The sequence below is a fragment of the Microcebus murinus genome, chromosome 23 (assembly GCF_040939455.1).
Source record: "Microcebus murinus isolate Inina chromosome 23, M.murinus_Inina_mat1.0, whole genome shotgun sequence".
NCBI lineage: Eukaryota > Metazoa > Chordata > Mammalia > Primates > Cheirogaleidae > Microcebus > Microcebus murinus.
Genome location: NC_134126.1, coordinates 11,535,592 through 11,554,691, shown reverse-complemented (window position 1 = coordinate 11,554,691; position 19,100 = coordinate 11,535,592). Strand labels below are relative to the sequence as shown.

Below are 19,100 nucleotides of genomic sequence, written 5' to 3'. Positions count from 1 at the left end.
GCTTTGTTCCTATATAGTTCCCTTCTCTTTTCCTGCCTTTATGCTATTATTGTTATACAAATTACATTTTTTATTAAGCACCCCATCAACACAGAATTATAATTATTGCTTTATGCTATTGTCTTTTAAATAAATAGGGAGAAAAGAATTATGAACAAAACATACAGTTTTTACAGTCTTATATATTTACCTGTGTAGTTACCTCTGCTAGTGCTCTTTAATTTTTTATGTGCATTAGAGTTACTGCTACATTTCAGCCTAAAGAATTGTCTTTAATATTTCTTGAAGAGCAGGTGACTAGCATGAATTTTTCGGTTTTTGTTTTCCTAGGAATATTTTAATTTCTTCTTTATTTTTAAAAGACAGATTTTCTGGAGGTAGAATTCTTGATTGGCAGTCATTTTCTTTCAGCACTTTGAATATGTCATCCTACTGCTTTCTGGTCTTTATGTTTTTTATGAGAAATCAGCTGTTTGATTTATTAAAGAACCTTGTACATGATAAGTCATTTCTCTCTCACTGCTTTCAAATTCTCTCTGGCTTTGGTTTTAAACAGTTTGAGTATGATGTCTTAGTGTGGATTTCTTAAATTTCTTTGAATTTATCCAACTTTGAGTTTGTTAAGCTTCTTAGATGTCTAGATTAATGTTTTTCTTCAAATTTCTTCAAATTTCAACCATTATTTTTTAAAATATTCTTTTTGCACTTTTCTCTTTTTCCTGTCATCTAGTACTCTCATTATGCTTGATGGTGCCCCACAAGTCTCAGAGGTTCTGTTCACTTTTCTTCATTCTTTTTTCTCTCTGTTCCTAAAATCTCAACCTGTCTTCAAATTCACTGATTTTTTTTCTTATTCCAGTTCAAGTATACTTTTGAGCCCTTACTGCACTTTTGAATTTCAAATTTTCTATTTGGTATTTCAAAATTAATTAATTACTATCTCTTATTATTCTATATTTAGTGAGATGCCATTCAGCCACTTTTCTTAGTTCTTTAGAGATGGTTTTCTATAATTTTGGAACATATAGCTGTCCTTCAGCATCCACAGGGTATTGGTTCCAGGCCCTCCACAGATAGCAAAATTTGTAGAAGCTCAAGTTTCTTATATAAAATGGCATAGTGTTTGCTTACAACCTAGCACATCCTCTCTTATGCTTTAAATCATCTCTAGATTACTTATACTACCTAATACAATGTAAATGCTATGTAATTAGTCATTATACTTTATTTTAAAATTTTTATTAATTTTTATTGTTATATTGTTATTTTTTAAAAGATATTTTTAATCTGTGGTTGGTAGAATAGGTGAATACAAAATGCTCATTGTATTTAAATGACCTGATTTGAAGTCTTTGTCTAGTAAGTCCAATATCTAGATATCCTCATAAAGAGTTTATATTCTATTTCTCTTTCTGTGTATGGGCTATACTTTCTTGTTTCTTGCATATTTCATTTTTTGTTGAAAAGTAGACATTTTAAATAATATAATGTGGCAACTGTGGAAAAGATATCCTCCTCTCCCTGTGGTTTTTATTGTTGTTGTCATTGCTGTGTTTGTTGTTGCTTCTTATTTATTTAATGAGCAGGCGAAATACTAGCATCCTCCAAAATGTTCATATCCTACTCCTGGAATATATTAATATATTAGGTTATACCATAGAGTGTAATTAAGGTTACATGTGGAATTAAGGTTATTAATCAGTTGGCCTTAAAATAGGGGGATAATACTTGATTATCTTAATAAACCTAATATAATCATAAGGAGCATTTAAAGTGGAAGAGACAAGCAGAATATCAGAGTGATATGATGTGAGAAGAATGCGCCACATCCTCCTCCCTGCCACCCCTTGCTGGCTTCAAAGATGGAAGAAATGGCCTCTAAAAGTTGTAAAAGGCAAGGGAAGAGATTTCTCTAGAGCCTCCAGAAAGGAATTCAGGTCTGCTGACACTTTGATTTTAACCTAATAAAGCTATGTTGGACTTCTGATCTACAAAATTATTAATATATTATTTAAGCTACCAAGTTTGTGGTAATTTATTATAGAAGCAAAGTAACTTTCTTGAACAAATTCTACAAAGACTGTTTTTACAAACTTTAAAACATTCCTGGGGAAAAGGTTTGTGCAGATACAACTCTGGATTGAGTTAAATGAAGGCAAATCCTGTAAATTCTACGGACGGGCCAGATAGGTCAAATAATAATGACAGTTCTCTGAGAATGGTGCTTTTAGGTATTTCCAAACCTATTCTGCTTCCTTGGTATCTGCTAGGCTGCTGTTTTCATTGTGATTATGGGATTATTTGTTTTCACATTTGACTGAGCTAGGGAAAGGGTGATAGGAATAAGATGAGTTAAAATGTCAAAGAGTTCACTGGTCTTAATGAGATTTATCTATTTACTTTTTCTTTTCTTTTCTTTTTTTAAATAAACACTTCATGGATTGTTTCAAGTCTTTGGTTGATTTCCAGAGTTCTGAAAAAGTTGATTTTGACAATTTTTCTAGTGTTTTTGTTTCTTTAAAGAGGAGTGGATTTTTCAAGTCCTTACTCTGACGGACATTCTTGCTGACATCCAATATTTTTTTCTTTAAGTTCTCTAGTGAAGTGAGAAATAGCCAACCCACTCCATAGCTCTTGTATGTCTTATTCCCATCACAATGTTTTATTGCACCAGCTACGTAGTCTGTCAAAGCCTTCAATGAGCACTTCAGCCCAGAAGGCTTCAAGTGAGTATTTAAATAACTATTTTGAAGGAATGTGCCATGGACTATTTTCCCTTTTCCTTTTCCAGCTGGAAAAGTCAGATAGCCATATTTAAAGGTCTCTTGTCCTCAAATCTTGTACTTGTAATCAGAATTCAGTGCAGAAAACAGAAACATCTAGGCATTTCAAACAGGAAGTGTTAATATATGGAATTAGATGAATACAACAGGAATTATAGTAGTGAAGGAAGAACAACTCCCAAAAACAGAGATCTGGCCCAAAAGGACATCCATCTCTGAGGACAGACTTTGTTTTAGACTTGTCAAAAAACAACTTTGAGTTTTATTGTCTTTTTTGTTTATTTGTTTTCTTTGGTGGTTTTCTTTGGCTTTTATTTTTATTATTTCTTCCTTCCTACCCTTTTTTGGTTTATTGTATTGGTCTTTTTCTACATTCTGGGTTGAATACTTAGAACATTTATATTCACTATTTCTTAGATTTTTAATGTGCTAGTTAAGGCTTAAGATTTCCTTTAAGTACTGTACTGCTTTGGTGACATCCCATAGGTTTTAATATTAATTAATTCATCTTAATCTGTATTTTTTAAGCCTATACTTTTATCTTGATTTCATTTAATGAGGTTTTCTCCCATGTAGATAGCTTTATATTTTTGTTATTGATTTATATTCTTTTAAAAATAGTTTTATTAAATTGTGATTATTAAAAACCTTATTTATATTTTTGTGCCCTACTGTTCTATTTTGAATTTATTACATTGGCATTTGAAAAGTATATATTCTTTGGTAACTATGAATACACACATGCAGACACAATCTGGATGGGTAATTTTATTTTTCAAATACTTTATTATTTTCTTTCACTACACAGTCAATTTCTGAGTAGGACATTTTTAAATGTACCATTTTTAGAGTTTTCAAATATTCCTTGCTTTTTAACAGTTTTTCCTTTGTTATTCAATGTATAAAGCATTGCTATTATAAAGTATTATTCATGAATTGTAGCATTTTAATCAGTACAAAGCTTGCTGCTTTGTCATGTTTAATAGCTTTTGCTTTGTGTGCCAGTTTGTCAGAAATTGATGTCAAATCATTGTATATCTTTGCCCAGCTCTTTATTATTAACATTTTTGTGGGTTTTTTATTTTTTCTTTTTATCCACTTAGATTTTTAAATTTAAAAAATAGTGTTAACCATAGTGTTAACCCACCAAAATGTTAAAAATCTACCTTTTATAATAAAAGTGCCAAAAAAGTTGATTCAACAAGGAAATGAACTCATTCACATATATGCTCTTGATTTATATATTTAATTTTATTTCTGGCATCTTATATAATTCTAATTATTTTTTTGTTTCCTTTCCTTCTTTGCCTTTTCTCTGTTTTGGTACATTAATGGGTTGATTGATTATTTGATTATATATGGAGTGAGAGTCTCTAGTGTACTGGATTAAATTTAGCAAATGCTTAAAATGTATTTTTTTCTATTAACTTCAGATACTAATTTATGTCTATAATATCTTCTCCACATAAGACAAAACCTTTGGTTCACTTGTAATTTTTTCATCGTGGCAAGCATCTCACACTCCTTGAGATATTATTGGAACACATCTGGCTTGATGTTCCAAATTATTATTCCTTTTACATTATACCTCTCAAGACTATGAATTCCTACTTTACAAGTACATTAAATTAATAGAGCGGCATTATCAGTGGTTATTTAAAGTTGAAAGTGTTATTTTCTGTTTTATTTTATGAACAATTTAATTATAAATGTTATATCAAAAGATACAACCTGCAAATAAACACAAAAAATTATTATAATTTTTCTGAAATGGTTTAAGACAGTACTGTCCAAAAATAAAGTCGAATATTTTGAGACATATTGATTTCTTCTTCACAAGAGTTCAAATACAGCTGATTATTTTCTGGTAAGGGCACTTCATCATTCAACTGACCAGATTAATTAAAATAAAAACCATACATCTTTAACTTTCTTTTTTTCCTCTGCTAATCTACAGTTGTAAAGATTTTCCTATCTGGGAACACAGAAATATATGACCTAGAAAACTTATTTTTTTCTTCATCCTGATCTTCAATTCTACTTAATAATATACTATTATTCCAAATATATCAGTGTATATATCTGAAAAAAACAAAGGTAGGGGAAAAATGCAGTTTCCACTGGGCAGACGATTTCAGTTTAAATGTCCTACTTATGTGAAATAATGCTCTGTTTGTTTGGCCCATGCAGAACCACCCCGCCTGGAAGACGCAGGGAAGATGCTGAACGAGACTGTGGTGGTCAACAGCCCCGTACAGCTCGAGTGCAAGGCCGCTGGGAACCCTTCACCTGGTGTGTTTTGGACTCTGTCACCTCTTAATATTTTAAGATTTCTGGGAATAACTGAAACTGGTTGTGAGCATAATATATACTAATTACTAATAAAGGAAAGGTTGTAGGATAGATTTCAAGAGTAAAACATTGGTAAGAATGTAAGAATTAGGTAGATGACATTTTTTATTAATTGCAGGAAATAATTTGTCCATCTAAACAATGGAGAAATATTTGGCTATCTTAATCATCTTGTTGTCCATAGTGGCCGCAAAACCCACAAGGGTATTTTACATACATTACATACATGTTGAAAAATAATATTTTTAACTTTTAAAAGTATCATAATGAAGCTCCGCCAAATTGTCATTCTGATGAGACTACCACTTCGTTTTGTATATTCCCATCACTGGTAGGTTATTCATATGAATCAATAAAAATATAAATTATATATATAAATATATATATTTAAAAAATATAAATTTTCTGATAGTGTGTATGGTATTTAGTTTTGATTAGATACATACACAACTTTTATAGGTGAAAAGAAATACACAACAAAAAGGAATACGTTGAAAGGTTGCTTATCAAACAATATTAATATATTAGAGATATCGTAAAGAATTTCTTTTCTCTAAATTCATTTTCAGGACTTGTATTGACTTTGCTCTTGGTGTTTTTCTTAGGGTTGCCTTCTCTTAAAAATCAACCCTAAAGAGATATTTGTTTAAACAGATTACACTCAAATGATAAGTATAAGAATAAAACAATTGTGACTATTTTAGTTAAGATCAAATTTAGTGTATTTAATTTTAAAAGAACAATTTTACATAGATCATCTCTCCCCTTTCTTTTTCAGTTATTACCTGGTACAAAGATAACCGGCCACTGTCAGGCTCTGCCAGCATGACTTTCTCGAACAGAGGGCAGATCCTGGGTATTGAAAGTGCCCAAATATCAGATGCTGGCCTCTATAAGTGTGTGGCCATTAACTCAGCTGGAGCAACAGAATTATTTTACAGTCTGCAAGTTCATGGTTAGTACTACTTCTTCTAGATTTATTCTGGGGTAAAGAAGTATTCAAAATGATTTAGTGCTTCCATAAAATTCTAGTGTAAAGATTTGACAGAGTGTGTTATTATCGTCTTTATGTAAGGGTGCTGCGTTCTAAAACTGATAAGTATTCTTAGTCCTGATTCCTATTAAAATCCTGGATTTTCACATGCTGTTGACTTAAGTTTGCTTTAGATGAGTTGTTGAAATTGTCATTTATATCCTTATTAGCTAATGACAATAAACCTGTTTGTAAATACCCTCTAGCAGAATCATAGGTATTAGTTAAAGGAATGTTTCCAAGTAATTATCTCTAACAATGCTTTTAAAGATGAGTAGTATGGGTAGTTATGGGTAGTAGTATGGGTAGTTATGGGTAGTTAACATAGTACAGTGGATATAGTGAAGGGGTACACACATGTGTTTATGCCTGGAAATCAAGAAATAAAAATCCACTCTGCCATTAAAAACTCAATTTCCTAAATAAACTAGCAAAACCATCTTTTCCTCATCTTAAAAATAAAGATATTGATCCTTGCCCTACGTATCTCACAGAATGGCTGTACTTAGATCTCCAACGAGTTGCGAAAGAGCTTACCAAAAAACAAATAAACAAAAAACCCATCTGTAGAAACACATTACTGGGGACATTACATATCGTTTTCATTATTTTGAGATGGCAAAACCTGTGATGTTAACATATCTTACTTTCATTTTTTTAGTGCCCCCATCGATTTCTGGCAGCAATAGCATGGTGGCTGTGGTGGTTAACAATCTGGTGAGGTTGGAATGTGAAGCCAGAGGCATCCCTGCCCCGAGTCTGACCTGGCTGAAAGATGGGAGCCCTGTCTCTAGTTTTGCTAATGGAATACAGGTACTCAATTTCATTTCTTTGGTGAAAACTACCACTCGATGATTCAATACATAAGTACAAACAGGTAAGGCTGTGGAAGAGATATGGAGAACAAGGATTCACAAATGTTATAAAAACACATACATATATGCAACTGTAAATACCATAGATACACAATTAGTATTCTTAAGCAATTCATTAAAAACTCAGAATTTCTAAGAGTACCTGTACCTCACTTATAGCTGTTATATTTGGACCATTTGTTTTAGATATTTTTTATTTTCTACCTGTGTTACTCCACTTTGTACTATTACCACAAGAGAGACTTCGTACAAAGAAATGTTCATCAACAAAAACAAGAATTTCTTAGTAGAATTTATATTTAAGTGTCTGGAAATAATAATGAAGCAGAGAACCATACAGAGCATACATATTTCTGTGAAAACATCAAATAATAAAGAAAAATTATAACAAAAAAATCATGAAAAATAAAACTGAGTCTTAGAAAACACTGTTTAAGTGTATTACATTGACTCAAAATTAAACATGCAGAGCACATGTATCTAATTTAAAATTTAATTTAATTTTGTCTCACAGAGAACATAGCTCTCCTAACATTCTACTTCTTCAACTTTACTTGAAAATCCAATACTTTCAGAATTTGAGATCATAGAAGATCCAGAGCTTATGTCAATATTTTAGAGAAACAAGTGAATCAGTGGGACAAAAGGACAATGAATGTGACTAATTAATTAATTTGGCTATTCCTTTGCTGTTAATTTTAACTTCCTATCTGCTCGTCCAAACAAAAATTAGAAGCCACTTATCTTTCTTCCCCCATGGCTTTCTCTCTGTCTCTCTAGCAAATATGGATGAAATTTAACTTTCACTTGGTGTTACATATAAAAACTTATTTTCAGTGATCATTACCAAGTTTGGTTCTAGCCTCTCACGTTCTTGCTCTAAGACAAGAGGGATTATATGATGATAGCTGCCCACTTTAAAATATCCAAGTGAAAATCATCCTAGAGGAAAATGTCAACTGTCAGTCTCAGAAACTAAGATAAAAGGTCTGTTGCACCTACCATTCTCAAGGGGGCATGTTGGTTATTTAACTGTCTTACTGTTGATAGGTTCTCTCCGGGGGTCGCATCCTAGCATTGACCAGTGCACAAATCAGTGACACGGGAACATACACCTGCGTGGCAGTGAATGCTGCTGGGGAGAAACAAAGGGACATGGACCTCAGAGTGTATGGTGAGTCATTTTAGTAGTTACTTCCGCTCCGGTATAGATGTGTTTGGGTCCTAAGATCGTTGAGGAAGTTAAGGGAAGTTATTGACAATAAAGAAAAGTGAACAATAAAAATAATAATTACAAGATCAATTTAAATCCAATTCTCTTTCTGGCTTACAGTTGACTTTGACTGATTTTCGTTTTTTTAAGTTCTGAGAAGTTAAAATATATACATCCAGCATGTACAGTGTGGGTTTTATAGACTGCTCTGAAGAACACGGCTATGGAGTAGCAGCTCTGCAATTTGGAAGACAGAATCTTCTCACTGAAGCCAAATATGTTTAAGTAGCTTTCTTCATCTGTTCTAGCTGGGCGCTACAGGCACTGCTCATGCCTGTAATCCTAGCACTTTGAAAGGTGAGGCAGGAGGATCACTTGTGGCCAAGAGTTCAAGACCATTGTACTGGAAGCCTTGATTGTATTACTTTTTAATTATATTTATAATCAGTGTGTTTTGTAATCAATACTATGTCTATGAATTAAATACTATTTAAGAAACAGAAAGTTAAATTCAACAAAAATTTAGACAAATTTCAAGTTTTTTCCTACTCACAATGCAGCCATGTGGTACAAAAGGGAATGTCTGAGTCTATCACAGCAGAAGTCCCCTAGACCAAAAGTGGGTTCTCATTGACCTCCATCCATATAATATGCTTGTCAGTCCACATTCCAGTATACTTTTACATTTTGAACACTTTCAGACTTTTTTTAGTGTCTTATTTGTATTATATTCCTTGGTTCATGGAATAATGAATAATGGAATATTTCTTCCATGGCCTCTTGAAGAGTTTCTGTTTAGTATAGGCCTTCTCCTTTAAATCCTACCTCATTTCAAAGCAATTCACTTGAAATATATTATCTATTTTTTTAACCTCAAGACCATTTGGACCATGTTGGTTTCCCTTTATATATTGACCAAAAGCAAATATAAGGATCACAAATGACATATATTGTCAGATTTTTTTTGATAGAAAGGCCCCTTGTTATAACACGTATAGGTCATACATAACTAAAGTAAAAAGTCCCAGTTGGCATCAGTACACTACCAGAGGGCTCCCCATGCCTTTTTTTCCCCATTGCTACGTCAAGTGATGTGGGTCCACATCCACCCTCCAGATTTGCTAATGTGTTAGGATAACCATGGCCAACCCCAAGATTTCTAACTTCTTCCCTGTATTGGGTCACTTTTATGCTTTATGAAGAACTGAAAGGCTTTTATTCTAAAATATGCTTTAAAAATGATTAATCAATAAATCAAAGTATGTGACACTATAACTCTATCAGTCATTACCAAGGAAGTAGAGGGGTGATATCAGTATGCGCTGAGTTTTAGTCATCACTAAAAATCTGGGATTGTCCCCTTACATTTCTACATTGGCCAGTGTGAAAAGTGGGCTCGGGAGATTATAGAGTTGATATTTTCCAAGAGTTACAGAAACATGCATCACTTTCTTTATCATTTGCTAAAATCCTTCCCTACAACTTCTTTAGGCTGAAAACCAGGATCTTTCTTCTGGTATAAAAGTCAAATGGCTAGCCGATATGTATGTTTGAGAATGTGTGTATGTGTTTAGCATTTGAAATATATGTGTAGCAAGCTGCTGGACATGTATAAAATTAAAACAGGCTTTAATCTAAAATCAGTTTCCAATCTATACTCCATTATTAGTATTATTTCCATGAATTATATTTCTGTATTTGTAACAATAACCTTAACAATCTTTTGTCTAATTGGAGCCTAATGGATTAATCCCCAGAGGTAAGTCACCTTCAGATTTAGATTGTAGAGAGTGTGCATGTGGGGGAAGGTGGTATAGTAGGAGGATGAAATAGTGGATAAAATAGCTTTCCCTACAATGATAAGAGTGGCTCATTAAAAACTTTTTGCCCTCATGTAAATTCAAAGTATGTTTTACCAGATTTCTGAGACGTCAAAACAAGAGAATTGAGTTTTGAAAAGATTTGGATTTCTTTAGTACATTTTATTTAAACTTAAGCTCAGAGAACTTCCTTGAAGTTCACACATTCTTCAGCATCCCAGCAAACATAACCCTATGGCAATTCTGATTTTGGTAAATAAATTTAACAAGTATGATGGAGAGGATGAGAAACAGATCCAGAATACACCCTTCCTAAGCAACACAATCACACACACACACACACACACACACACACACACACACACACACACAAATAGAGATAACATCTGAGGAAGCTGAGGATCTAAAGGGTAGAACCTTGTTCCTGTCTTAGACTAAACAAAAAGTTGGAAATGAGAGACAGGACAGAAAAAATAAATGTATTTGGTAAAATATATCCTTAGCTGTAATTAGATGTGCTTCAATTTTTGTCCCTTAAACAAATACTCTATTGCTTTTGCATTTTTTCTTAGTTTAAAAAATCTATTTTCCTTTTGGACTTGATTCAACTCATTTAGCTATAAACAAAATTAAGCGAAGGAAAAATATTTGGAAATAAATTAGTATTCTGAAGTCTGGAATTGTTTCCAACTTTCACTTTTGCAAGCAGTCATAAAGAATTCATGTTCTTTTGTAAATTCTACAAATAATCTAAGATAAACATTTTTTTACAGTTGTGGTATTTTTTTGCCCAATGAGACCATACCTTATCTGAAATTATTTCCAAGCTGTGAAATCAGCTATTCTATTTAGGGTTTCCTGTACTAAGACTTGTGAATATATTTGTTTTCATATTTTAGAAGGTGGCACTAGTTGTGCTTATTTTGCTGTTTTTATAGCAGTTTTAATCTCATACTAATTGTGTATCTTTTATCTAATGTGTCACATATAAAAAACAATCCCACCGTTTTTCTGTTCCCCACAGATTACTTTAACCTTATCAAGAACCAGATGTCCGTGTGTTATTAAATTTAGCAGAAGGAATATCATGAATCTCTGCACAAATGTTCTATTTTTCAGTCCCAGCCATTGTTCAGAGTATTTCTTCCTCTAGCATCAATTCCTATGGGTTTAGCACAAGTTTAGCATTCATTGTCATCGTACCACACGCTGGGTTATCAAGCCTGAAACTATGGCTAATAGACTATAATAATATTCCTTACCACAAAAATCTTGTTTATACCAAAGCATTTGCAAAGTCCCTTAGGATTCATTTCAATGCAACTTAACCTTCTTATAAAAAAAAAAATACTACAGATATGTTAAGTTTCCTAAAATCCTGAATAGTTATAGGATTTAATGAGAAATGGCCAAGGAAATTCTCCTCTGTGCTTTCTTGAGTGGCCCTTTTATAACAGGCCTTATTTCATCATTACTTTGTGTTTTCTGAATTATTATATATACAGTCCTGAAAGAATCCTCAAGAGCTATGTAGCCCACCCTGTCATTCTTGGCAGGGCTGTACCTAAACCATGTGAGACAAATGATTGTTTACTCTATTCTTTAATACACCCAAGGGAAGGAGATTCTTTAAACTTCTCCAAGAACACATTTCAGCATCTGACAAGCCTTATAGCCAGGGAATTCTAGTTTTAATCTCATTAAAATTTCAACTCATTTCCTCTTTTTATGTAATTGTGTGTGTTGTACAGCTGGTCAGTGATTGCTTTGTTCTTTATTGTATCATTTATCCCACATGGTCTTCATTCCACAGAAAGTGGACAAGGCACCATGGAAAACCAAAGAGAACACTAAACTGCAAGTCAGAAGACTCCTAGCCTTGTCATTGATTTGTCGTATGATTTTGCACAAGCTATTATCTGTCACCCATTTTATGTCTTGCACACTATGAGGTGGAACAAGATGAGCTCTATGATCTCTTCAAATTCTAATTTTTAATTTTGCCTCTGTGACTATGAACTTATTTATTTTGCAAAAAAATATAAATAAATATTAAAAGTATGTTTGCTTTTAATTCATTTTTGTTTCCAAAATATTTCATGAATGATTCATTACTTTGAAAACCCTAAGCAGTAACATCTACTTCTAGGATTTCTTACTTGGGCACTTGGTGAGAACTTCCAGTTCTAAAAATTTTTTAAATGAAAATTTAGTGAGAACTATTTTTGTTCATGTGAATACATTAATCAGTGATTTATTGATACTTGATTCTGAACCAAATGTTACAAAGAAGTTATGTTAGAATGATTGTGATCCTACATCTTAAAAGAACTAATAAAGTTATTCAGTATATGTCCTGATGATTAATGAAGATAAACAGTGTACTGGCCTGTTTTATCCTGAGAGAAAACCCACCTTTTACTTAGCTCCACCAAATATTATGGGAGAAGAACAGAACGTCTCTGTCGTCATTGGCCAAGCTGTGGAGTTGCTATGTCAGAGTGATGCTATTCCCACACCTACTCTTACTTGGTTAAAAGATGGCCGCCACTTGCTGAAGAAACCAGGCCTCAGTATCTCTGAAAATGGAAGTGTGTTAAAGGTAAGGATATAGATTCATTTATTTCATCTTGTATTATTCCTAAGCTCATGGTTTCAGTATTATCCTTATTAAACTTAGCTGGCTTTTACAAATTTTCTACTAATTTCACCTTACAAAATTCTAGGAACCCTTTTATTGATGAGATTTCTAATATTTTTAATTTTTATGCTTAGTGAGATTTCAATATTTAATTGTCTATCCATATCCAGAGGCCATCTCAAAAAGATGCTTCTAGGAAAATATTATAGAAACAGTCTAAGCAGTGCCTCAGCTTCAGTCACTCAACCCAGTCAGTAAATACCCATTTTAGGTGCTCTGGATAATAATGCAAAAAAGTATGACACATTTCATATGCTTGATGTCTTCCACCTTTACATGAATATATGAGAAATTAGCTTACAGTTCAGTTGAAAAATGCAGTAAGTGTGGTAAGTCTGAATCAATTACCAAGTGGATGGCATAGACAATATGTTTTGAAGGGATAGCAAAAGAGGCTCTAGTTGTCTAGAACTGTTTTGGAAGACTATTTAGCTTTTCAATAGTAGATGAAACAAAAAGCTGGATTAAGGCAAGCAAGTAAGGTAGTTTGGCTGAAACAGAGAATTTAACAAAATGAATATTTGGAAATGATGTTGATAAGGTTAATTTGAGTGAAATGTGAGCTGACATTGAAAACTAACCTAAAGAATTAGGATTCAGGATTTTGTAAACATTCAGGCCACTGAATGTTGGAAGACTAGCTGAAATTGGAAGACTAGCTGAATAATCTGGCCATAGTTACTAAGACGCATAAATTGGAGTAGAACACAAGGAATATAGCTTTAGAACTCACACTAGTAACTACCCCATAGCCTGTTGGTAAAGGAAGGCTATTTCTGGTAAACAAAGAGAATCTTGAGAAATGGAAGGTGGGTGTCGGTGTATAGGAAGGTCAGTAAGCTGAGCAGCTTACCCTAGGAGGACTGAGGCATGGGGGTGAGTGGAAGGGAGCATGAAGGTATATGTTAGAGACAAGGATGGAGATCTTGGGAATTATGATCCTGTAATAATGGAGCTAGGTGAGAAATGAAAGACCTTTCATCAGAATCACTGATGAAAGAAAGAGTGATAAGCCAATTTGAGATACATAGGGAAAAAGAAAAAGAAGAATAGAAGAAAAAACACTGTCCATGCTTAGAGGCAGAGCCCTGCATTCTAAAAAGTACCAGGTCAAAATCTCAAACTTTAGTTTTGACTGAATGACAAGAGACATTTGTGTCAGTGCAAATCTCATTGAGTGTAAGTTCGGTTCTTCTGGCGATGGTGAGGAAATCCTGGGATCCATTGATCTCCACCATGAAGACTGGCCAGGTCACATTGAAGGGGGTAGGGAGAAGACCCTTGGAATGAAAATGTCTACAGAACTCAAACCTGATTGGTCAGATAAAACTATCTTACCTATGCACCATCATTCACACACAGCTCTAACCAGATCAAGTAACAGAATCTTACCATTTTATTTATAATGAAACACACTAGGCACTCAATAAATATTAATCCCTCCTTTCTATTCTACCTATCCCCACTCTCTTTATGAGATGTGCAAGCTGGTGCTTATGGACCTTAAGGGCTTGGAACTCCAGATTTGAATGGGTCTGCCACTAATTATGTGACTGAGCAATTTAGATCTCTTAATTGATTCTGAGTTTCCTTATCTATCAAATGAGGAGGTTGGATTTTAAGTACCTTTTCAGGTCTGATATTTCTTAGTTCTCCATCTGTGCTTTTATCTAATTCTAGTTCTATTGTTCACATCAATTGATTAATAGGTGTTTATTGAATGCCTGCTAGGCACCCCTGCTATCCTAAATACTTTTAATGATCACTCCAACTCCAATGATTCTCCCTCTTTTGAATGTTAGAAATTAGTGATTGCAAACTTATTTGGTAATAAGTCACGTACTATTTATTATAGTTCTTGTATTATCTTGTGTTACTATTTATAACTTATTAAACTTTTTATGTTAACATGCTTTATATTCTCAACTAGATTGTAAACTCAAATCAGAAACTATATATTACATTATATATATATATATATATATATATATATATATATATATCTTTATATTTCCTACCTGCAGTACCTAATACAATGATGAATGGATATCGGTGCATTTTGTACATAAATACGTGAAAAATTTATTTACTGATAATCATCTATCAAGCATCAAACTGAGTACTAAGAGATTGAAACTAATTGAATATAATACTTGGCTTGAAGAAGCTCACAAATCCAATGTGGGGGGAAAACATATGTAATAAACCAATAATAAAGATGTTATTCATTGAGCAGTTTCCTGGTTATATAAGGATTGTATATTTTAAAGCCCTAATAGCTTTATCAAAAATTATAAATTCTTTTTCTCTTTTATCTGAATTGTATTTAAAAGGCCTTTCTAGACCTTTAGCCACTGATATAACCAGACTAAAATAAAATATGATATACGTGAAAATTATTGAATCCTATTAAATTTTAAATCTGGATGATGGGTGTATAGACTTTCATTTTTCTATTTTCTTTACTTTTTATGTGTTTGTAATTCTTCATAATGAAGTTGAGAAATAAGAGAACGCAAATAGTGTTAATAGAAAACTCCCAATTGTGAAATAGAAACTGTGGTTTCAGAGCATGATTTTGTTTTCAGATTGAAGATGCCCAGGTTCAAGACACTGGTCGTTATACTTGTGAAGCAACAAATGTTGCAGGAAAAACTGAGAAAAACTATAATGTCAACATTTGGGGTAAGCATAATCATGCCCTGTAAAGTACATGATGTAGCCTGTGGTTTAATCGTTTTTTCTTTGCATCACTTTTTAAAATGACATTCATCCAGTAACCTAAATTGACATTAATACATAGATGGACGATAATCAGTACAGCTCATATAACTAATTCAAAAGCAATTATAGATCAACTTCCTTGTAGTTTGATGTTGAATGATTCTCTTCTTCTGCCTGGGTAACATGCCCGTTAGCTTCTACAGCCATGATCTTGTAATGATTGGGCTTTCTCTAGGAACTCATGGTAGGTTGGTCAATTGAAAATAAGTCAAAAGGTCAGATTATGTATGTGAACTGTGTACACATACATATAAGAGAGAGAGAGAACACAGGTGCTTGTGTCTTGGGAGATGGGATTACAGTGCTGAACAGGGAGAAAAGCTTTTCTCATTTGAAATTTTACCATTTGTTACCAATTAAGGTAATTCTTAAGAATAATCATGACGTTTTGGCTGTGGCTGTGTGCTAAACAAGTATTTCTATTTCTAGCATATTCACTTCTATTTTAAATACTTAAATTCATTTATAACATATTAGCACTCTTACTTTTGGTTGTACTTGTTTAAACTTTTAAATTATTGAAATCATGAGCTGAAATTTATTTTTGATTTATAAAAGTTTATTCCAAAACATATTTTATTTATTGTTTATTTAAAAATATTATTAAGGAGGTACAAGTGTTTTTGTTACATGAATATCTTGTATAATGCTTAAGTCAGGGCTTTTGGTGTGCCCATCTCCAGAATAGTGTTCATTGTAGCCGATAGGTAAGTTTTTAGTCACACATCCACACTTCCACCCTCCCCCACTCTTGGCTTCTTACATCTTTTATACCACTTTGTGCCCATGTGTACCCATCTATTAGCTTCCATTTATCAGCAAGAGCATATGGTGCTTGGTTTTCTATTCCTGAGATACTTCACTTAGGATAATGGTCTCCAATTCTATCCAAGTTGGTGCAAATGACATTATTTCATTCCTTTTTATGGCTCAGTAGTATGTCATGGTGTGTACACACACCCATTTTCTTTATCCACTCATGAACTTAAGGGCACTTAGATTGATTCCACATCTTTGCAGTTATGAATTGTGCTGCAGTGAACATTCAAGTGCTGGGGTCTTTTTGATAAAATGACTTCATTTCTTTTGGTTAGCTTCTTAGCAGTGGGATTGCTGGATCAAATACTAGGTTTACATTTATTTCTTTGAGGAATCTCCATAGTGTTTTCCATAGAGGTTGTGTTAATTTGCAGTCCCACCAACAGTGTTATTCCTTTCTCTCAGCACTCATGCCAACATCTGTTGTTCTTTGATTTTTTAATAATGGCTATTCTAACTGGGGTAAGGCAGTATCTCATTGTAGTTTTAATTTGTATTTTCCTGATGATTAGTGATATTGAACATTTTTTCATATGTCTTTTGAAAAAAATATTTTAAATAAAAAGAAAGGTTTAAGAAATAATTTGATTACAATGAAGAATGAATATTTAAAAAAATTTTAAAAGCATGCATTGATCTAGAAAATGAGTTGTTACTAAATCATTATCGCTTTAAAAATTCATGAGGCAGATTATGATAAGCACTGTCATTCATCACATAAAGGGATTAATTAACTTTTAATAGTAAAATTTACTACATAGTAAATTTATATATACTACATATTGATTGTTATTAACTTCTGTTTCTACCTCTTTCCATCCTTTTCCCTGCTCTATTTCCTCTTTCTTTCCTTCTTCATTTCTTTCAAAAGGGAAAAATATTTATTTAGCTCCCAATATAGATAAGAGACTGGGCTAAGTTTTATCAAGATTGAAAAAAAAGAGGGAAAAGAAAGGAAAATTAGGAGAGATGATCAATTAGAAAAAGAAGTGAAGAATTCATTTTTAATATGTAATATTTGAGGTACCTGTGGACGATACATGTGAGGCTGTCTTCCATATAGTCAGAAATATGAGCTTATAGTTTAGGCAAGATAAGAGTTAAAACATAAAGTTGGAGGCATAACTATTAATATATAGGTGGCAGTTGAAGTCCCTTAAAAAGAGTAAAAAGAATGTGTAGAGAAGAATACCATGTAGAATGACTCCCAAGTGAGATTAAGAAAAGCACCATATAAGAAGGGAGATAGTAAAAAGAGACTCCAAATAGAAAACTGAGAAGGAACAGTCAAAGAGGTAGGAGAAAACTTAGTAAAACATGTATCGTAGAAACTAAAGACAATGGTGTTCCCAGAAGAACACAATGAATGAGTTGAACATGGATAGATGGATGGACGAATGAATAACGTCATGTATTACAGAGAAGACAAATTAGTCACCAACTACAAAATGTACTTTACAAATAAGCAGACCAATGCCTCTTAAAGAAAAGCAATTTAATAATGGAAAACAGAGTACAGTAGATATAAGGAAGAATGATAGAAGATAAAAAGACATTAAGAATAGATTCGCTCAAAAATATTTATGAACCTTCTATGTTCTAGGCACTGTGGCATGTGTAGATATAGAGAGGCTAATTAGAAGGACAAAAATGTTCTCACAGAATTTACAGTGGACTGGTGTAGAAAAATCTTTAAATATCCAATTAAAATTAAATCTCCTAAGAGGTTATGTGTAAAAACATATGGGGTACATGACATTTACTTAAGACCTTAAGGATGAGTAGGCATTAACTCTGTGAAGAGGAAAGAAGCAGTACAAAGCCCTGAAGAACAATGTCTGTGTTTAGTGATCCAAATATCTTTCACTGTGGAGCCTGCTGTGGTGCAGAGGAGAGGAGATATTAAGTAGAAAGGTAAAAAGGTGCAGATTGAAGAGGCCTCTTAAATCAATTTAAAAAGTGTGGATTTGATTCTAAACAGTAGAATATGTTAAATGTATTTAAAGAAGGACCGGGATGCTCAAATCTGTGTTTTAAAAGAAAGCAGATAAGCTTGAGATACATTTAATCAACATGATTAATTGATTAGATGAAGAGGTGTAGAAACAAGAAGAGTAAAGGGTGGATGACTGTGTGGGTTAGCTAACTGGGCTGTGTGGACGATAACATCCTTCCCTCACAGAGGGAACAAAGGTGGCAAAGTTGAGTTTTAGACAAGTCAAGTTGACAGTGCTTCTAGAGCATCCAAGTTGAGGTGTTAAGTAGCCAGTTGGATATACAAGTCTAGATCTCAGAGGTGGATCTACATTTGCAAGTATTTGTGTTATGGAAGCTATGGGGGTAAAGGAAGGTTGAATTTAGGATGGAGATCACGAACTTATAGTAGCAGTGGTCTGTGTAATTATGTCATTTTCTTCTGTAGAACTTTCAATTTGTGGTGTAGGTGATGACAGAATAAATTGTAGGATTCATCCAGAGTAAGAGTGTTTCTAAATAGGAAGGGCAAAGGTGCAAAGCAGTTGAGAATATTGGCAACAGACCAGTTGAAATTATTGATCATGAAATCTAAGCTGGATAGAGAGATCAGTAAAAACAAAACAAAACAAACAAAAACAGGCAGCTAGATACTTTTGAGAGGTGGAAGGATTTGAGATTCAATTAGGTCAATAAATTAAGAATTGAGAATAATTGAGTGACAGAGCAAGAAGAATAGAGCAGGT

The 19,100-nt window shown here is 33.1% G+C and overlaps 1 protein-coding gene across 1 annotated transcript in view; it reads left to right on the top strand.

The window, feature by feature from the left end:
* HMCN1 (hemicentin 1) overlaps positions 1 to 19,100 on the top strand; it is a 447,089-nt gene that overhangs the window by 297,054 nt on the left and 130,935 nt on the right. The window contains exons 37-42 of the mRNA XM_012736423.2: positions 4,974 to 5,075; positions 5,914 to 6,090; positions 6,830 to 6,981; positions 8,094 to 8,217; positions 12,503 to 12,678; positions 15,366 to 15,462. Coding sequence (XP_012591877.2) covers positions 4,974 to 5,075; positions 5,914 to 6,090; positions 6,830 to 6,981; positions 8,094 to 8,217; positions 12,503 to 12,678; positions 15,366 to 15,462 — 828 coding nt within the window. The remainder of the gene's footprint in view (positions 1 to 4,973; positions 5,076 to 5,913; positions 6,091 to 6,829; positions 6,982 to 8,093; positions 8,218 to 12,502; positions 12,679 to 15,365; positions 15,463 to 19,100) is intronic.